The sequence below is a fragment of the Emydura macquarii genome, unplaced genomic scaffold, assembly GCF_026122565.2.
Source record: "Emydura macquarii macquarii isolate MOO-44397 ecotype Brisbane River unplaced genomic scaffold, CSIRO-AGI_Emac_v2 contig_3477, whole genome shotgun sequence".
Taxonomy (NCBI): Eukaryota; Metazoa; Chordata; order Testudines; family Chelidae; genus Emydura; species Emydura macquarii.
In genome coordinates this window covers 2,899,561-2,905,560 of record NW_027133614.1, presented here as the reverse complement: position 1 = coordinate 2,905,560, position 6,000 = coordinate 2,899,561, and the positions used below count along the sequence as shown (strand labels likewise).

The window sequence follows — 6,000 nt, the reverse complement described above, 5'->3', positions numbered from 1 at the left end:
CCCCCCTCTCCCCAGGACAGCTGGGGGGCAGTGCTATCTTGTGGGAGCTGGGGCCCCCTCCTTCCCTGTGTGGGGGAGGGGGCAGGGGTGCATGAGGCTAGGATGCTGTTGCTTATGGTAAGTGGGGGGCATGGTGCTTTGGCTCGATTTGGGGCAGGGGAGGGGGCGGGTCAGGGCTTTTGCCCCTGGCTTTGCAAGGGAAGGGGTGCTGGGCATCCATGGGGTGCACTGCCGTTGTGGTGGGGGCATGGTACCTGCCCTCAGGCTGCAGCACGGATGGGCCAGGGTTGGGAGGGGAGAGATGCACCCTGTGAGTACTGGCCCCTTGCTGGTACATAGAGTTTGAATGGACTAATTTAAACTAATAATTTTCCTCAAGAAGTATTACTGGGGGGGCCATAGGGTCTAGTGTAGCTGCAGAGGTGGGCCTCGGGGAAGAAATTTTGGGAACCCCTGCACTAATGAGGAGACATGGATTCTGCTTGTTCCATTTTGACAGGTGAGGCTTCATAGGGTTACCACCTTTGAAATGCAACCCCATCCTGGCCCCACAAGGCAAGCCCAAAGCACCTGCCAGCCCCCCCCCAAGGCTACTCCACAAAGCCCCCTCCCTGCTCAAACCCTCTCTCACACGTACATATGCATGGAAAACTTGTGTGTTGGTGGGCAGACTGCTGCTATATTTTCAACAGGTTTGATCTGTTACCACTTACACTGTGGCCTTGGGAACACTGTAGCAGCTTTAGTGGGACACAAACTTTTAACAGTAGATAATAATGCAACGCTTTAGACCCGTGTTTTAAGAAAAAACCCAAAAAACTGGTAGATTAAATTATTTTTCTGGCAACTGGCAAATCCCTTAAAAAACAAAAAACAAACAGGCTTCTGATTGGCAGGAGATGTCACACAGCCTCAGCTGTATCTAATAGACTGTTTATGATGAAAGGAAATCAGATGGGGGAACATGCTGATGTAGTAACAGGATGCTGTCAGCTGCATGAAGAGGACTCAGCTAAGCCCATCTGTTTAAAAATTACCTACTCAAATAGCTACAGAATTAAAGTAAAGCCAAAGTGTTTTATTAAAAACAAAACTTTTAATGAGCCATGAAAATGTTTTCACGACAGTTCATTACTAGGGCGTGAATGAGTCAGGGACTTTAAATGCCAGTTTCAGAAAAAGGAAAGAACATGTTTTGCATAATTTAATGCCGCAAAGCATTTACATGGGTCTATTTTATTAGCTAGCTGCTTCAGTGTAAAATGAAACTCATTCTTCATAACAACTTGCTATTTTCTAAACTTACTTAGTAGCAGAGTGGGAGCAGGAACATCTTGAATGGTATTGACAGAATTCCAACAGCTAATCATTACACTTTTCTCCCTCTTTTCTTTTTCAGTTGTTCATTACTCTTAAACAAATTACTTTTGAGCTGCAGGTGTTCATGCTTTGTCTTAACTAGTGGTAAATGTTTTTTGGAAAGGTGGCTCAAATTTAATGCACTTGGTTTTTGTTATACATATCTGGGATGAAAAACAAAACTTGCCTCTATGTTCCACTCTGAATTCCTAAGTCAACTTGGCTGAAGCTAGTACCTTCAAACTTGGCCTATTTTTGGAGATCTCATTGAAGCCTATTATTATCTGAAGCATTAAGCAATACAACAGATATCAAGCTAGTCCCTGGCCCCAAAAGTTTACAGATTATGACTCTGATCTTTTGTGGAGGCAGAAGAAACAAGGGTTTGGAGCTTTTCAAAGCTCCAGCTCTCTCTCTCTCGCACTTAGGAAATGGGTTCCTGCCTGGACTCCACATGCTGCTCCACACGTTATATATATCCTTCCAGCACATTTCACAAAGGACGGAGGAAAGAGCTTTGGCTGCTCTAATTCCAGACCCAATGGAAGTAGCTGGGTCTCGGATTTGCTCAGGCTCCTGTGTGTGCACTAGTTTATAGCAAGGAACAACCCAGTAGCTCAGAGGTCAGATACTCAGTGCCTGTTTTTCCAAACAACTGTAGTGCTGGGTGAGAAAAGGGAAGGGGAAATAAATCATTAAAATTTTTGGGTTTTTTTCCTGTCTCTCAAAATTTTCTACAGGAATTTTCTGAGCTGCTTTTGAGCAGTTAATATAGGTGCTGTTGTCATTCAGCAGTTGTCGGCTAAGAGCATTTTTAGACTAATTACTTAAAGATAAGTTTTTCTACTGTGCTATGGGTGTCTGATTTAAACACATAACAGCTGTTTTAAAAGTAATTACTTTTAAAAATGACCATCATAAATAAATGAAACTATTTTTACCCAGAGATTTCTTTCCCTGTAAAAAAGGAAAATACATGTTCAACTACATAACCTTGGCAATGTAAAATCCAGATTCTGCAGCTATATATACTGTGGGTGAGTGGCTATGCTTTCTCTACCATACTGTATAGACACACAATAAAACTCACCAACCCCCCCTTCACTGTAGTACAAAGGAAACTGAATTTTAATTCTATTGTAAACCTGACCCAACTCTAGACACATTTAAGGTTCAGTTCATAACTGGGCCTATTCACCCCCGAAACAAAAATACAACTTGGTTTAAGATACCCAGACCATACAGAATGAATTGCCTTTCAAACAGGAATAATAATTCTTTACATAGTAAAGACCCAACACCATTTATGACATTGATTGGTACATCATGGCTATTTGGTAATGGAATCTAGGCCCAGCTTTGAAAATTAGTGCTACAGAACTGCTAAAACATGCTCTAGCCTTGTATAAAATTCATTATCTGAGTTCATTTTAAGCAACTCTAGTATTCTGAAAAGACAATCTGAGCATTGCTTACAATCCAATGTGTCATTTATGGCTTTTAATTAAAACCTTTTATGTGACCTTTCCACTTGTGTTCTGAAGGGAGACTCGTATCTTAGCGTTAAGAAATGTGTTGTTTAAAGTTTCACAGAGAATAGCAGCTATGGGAGTCTTTACAGAAAGTTAAATCCTTTATTCCATCTGGAAGGATGTACCATGTCAGGAAACTATTCAGTTAATAGAAGCATATAAGGGGGTGGTGGCTGAAGATTAGACATAATAATGCTACAAGTTTATAAGATCTGTGATAATTTGGGGCATTGAATAACAAACATGTCTGTCTTATAACACTTTTAAAACACAAGATAATATAGTTGCCTCTCCCTGAATCAAAAATAGCAATGTGGATTAATGCAGAGTTCTGCACCTGAAGAGGGATTGCACATTACAAAGTATGTCAGTGAATTTGGAAAACTTGCAACTGTACATGCAAAAGACCTTGCTTGATTCCTGTTAAGTAGATTAGCTAAGCATAAGGAAGAACACAATGTGTGGTGATATTAAGATGAGAACAAAGTCCAGAGAAGTAGTGTTTGTTGAGTTTCCTTGTCTTGTTCATTAACAAAACATGACATTCATTCAAAAGCAACCATGACCCATTTTCTTAATGTTCTTTGGAAAACCTCCAAAATGTATTTTCTGGCTTTGAACGGTTGCAAAAAAAAAAAAAAAAAAGAAGAAGAAGAAAAAAAGTTTGTCAGTTCTATGAAACCAACATGCACACAATTGCATTCTTCCTTGTCTCTCTAGATTGGCATTTTGGGAGGGTCTCAGCCCTTATTTCTTCTTCACAGACATGAATGCCTCTTGGAGGCAGCACTTGTCAGACAGGATGAGGGGCTAGCAGCCATCAGCTCATCCACACCTTTTGGAAATCAGTGTTATCATTCAGCTGACAGCTACTCAGATCCTCCTGCTTGATTCAGGTGGAATTATATTGCAACTGTTTTCTTCTCCAATTTATAAAAATAAATTTAAAGTTCTTGTTCTAAGAAATACTGGCACAAAGGAGAATCTCTTTTCCAAGGAGAAGATTTAGCTTACGTAGAATTCTTAAGACAAGGTTGGCAGTTCCATTTTTCCCTGTAAATGTGACCTCACCTTCCCAGGCCAATGTGCAAAATATATTTCCATAGTCCAGTCTGTCCCATAAAAGTCTCTCTTTCTTTATCTACAGATGTTTCTCTATCTGTATCTATAGTGATATATATATGCAGTGAGACTTGCATTCCACTTTCAAGTATTTCCAAAGTCCAAACACTGACATTCATCTTCCATGACTTTGTAATACTGGATGGTATAAAAGGTCCTTTCTTTTGTCTGAATCGAATCTCCTTTGTGTTAACTCATTCTCTTCAGAGTGTGATTTTGCTGTGTCTGTTAGTCCAGCACCCCCTTTTGGCAGTTCTGGGAAGTGTCAAGCTAGATCGGCTCCGCATCTTCACTTGGCCATCAGGGGAGTTTTTTTTCCGTAGGATGAAGTCAAAGTTCACCTGGCTGTTCATGGCATAAAATACATTAGCACTGTCTGGGATGATTAACTCTGCAAAGAGAGGACATAAAGTCAGTGGTGATGTGCTGTACTATTGAGCCTACAGTTACCAGCAAGAAAAGAAATCTTGTGTGGGCAGCTGGTTGCACTGCCCACATGCTACTCTGGCTTGGCAGCAATGGATTGTGTCCTCTCAGACTATCCCCATGTGATTAGGAACATGTTATAGTGTTAAGACATGTTAAGCCTCGCATAATGCAGATGAACAAGGAGTCTGACTTAGGCAACTATAAATCTGATCCTCCCTAACTGTCAAGTGCTTGTCTTTGCAATCTTAATGTGTTTGTAATGCATTTTGTATGGGTGTAGGCTTTGAGTGGGGGTGTGGGGTTTTTTGTTTTTATTATTAGAATTTGGTTTTACTGTTTATGTACAGCTGTAACAACCCCCTCCCTACCTGCAAAAGTGTCCAGTGATTTTGATAGGATCTCTGCCCTTTCACCCCAGCCCTGGCAAAAAACTAAAATAAAACCTCAGACACTTAGGCCCTAATCCTGCAAACATTAAATAAGTAAAACGAAGCACATGCATAAGTGGTTGTAGGATCTGGGCCTGGCTCTCGCAGTGCAGTTTTGTCTAACTATTGACACTAGTTCTCACCGCAAGCACTGCATCGCCTTCAGCTGCTGCCACCACTCTCAACATATCACTACTGCTGCATTTCATTGTAGGGATACCTACCGGAAAAGAGACCCACTGAGAGGTCTCCGTAAAATAACATACTAATAGGAAAGAAAGCTTTCCAGGCTGACTGTTAGGGGCTTTTCCTCATAGTCTACCATCCTGCACCCATTTTGGGCACTTAGGTGTAACCCATCAGCTAGAAAAATGTCATTGCTACCACCTGTTAGGCACTTATGTGCTGGTCATCATCAGCGTGGATGCAGATTCTGGCAGTTGAGCAGTTTTCCTATAGGACATAAATGTTTAAACGCTACGAGCCTTCAATTTGAAAAAAATCATAAAAATCACAATAGCCATACCTCACACTTTAACTATGACCAAAATTGGCAGAAAGCTTCTAAATAAATTGATAATGCAACAATGCATTCGAGATAGTACTAGTTCGGAAAGTTTGGGAAATACTTAGGCCCAGATGTTTTTGTATATATTTTCCTGTACATTTTGCCTTCAGTTAAAGTAAAAGTCTGTAGTTGCACAACAGCACAAGCTTCTTTGCACCATGTAATGCCTCAACATAGCTGTCATCCTTTGTGGAATGGACTGATGTGAGTCTACCATTTTTAGAAAGTTATGTAGATAATAAGATCTCCTACCCCTTAATTATAAAATATATTGTTTATGTTATCTGCTTGGCCAGCAACATGCACCTAAAGCACACATGGTACGACTGTAATGATCATCTTACTAATCACAGAATACAGTGACAATACATGTAAACTACTTATATAACCATAATGATTCTTAGTAGAAGGGTTATCTCATGTGAATAACAAAGTATAACCATGTACTCATATAGAACTCTGTCCAATACAACACTCCCCAAAGCTGTATTTCCTCTCATAAACAGCCTCAGTAATTTGCAGATAGTTGAACCACTTCTACTCCCCCTTAGAATCTGTGTCT

The 6,000-nt window shown here is 40.5% G+C and overlaps 1 protein-coding gene across 4 annotated transcripts in view; it reads right to left on the bottom strand.

Annotated features, from left to right (window-relative positions):
* Positions 1-2,383: 2,383 nt before the first annotated feature.
* Positions 2,384-6,000, bottom strand: part of RGL1 (ral guanine nucleotide dissociation stimulator like 1) — a 154,259-nt gene continuing 150,642 nt past the window's right edge. For all 4 annotated transcript variants that reach the window (XM_067535099.1, XM_067535098.1, XM_067535097.1 and 1 more), the window contains one exon: positions 2,384-4,404. In XM_067535099.1, coding sequence (XP_067391200.1) covers positions 4,217-4,404 — 188 coding nt within the window. In that variant the 3' untranslated portion in view covers positions 2,384-4,216. The remainder of the gene's footprint in view (positions 4,405-6,000) is intronic.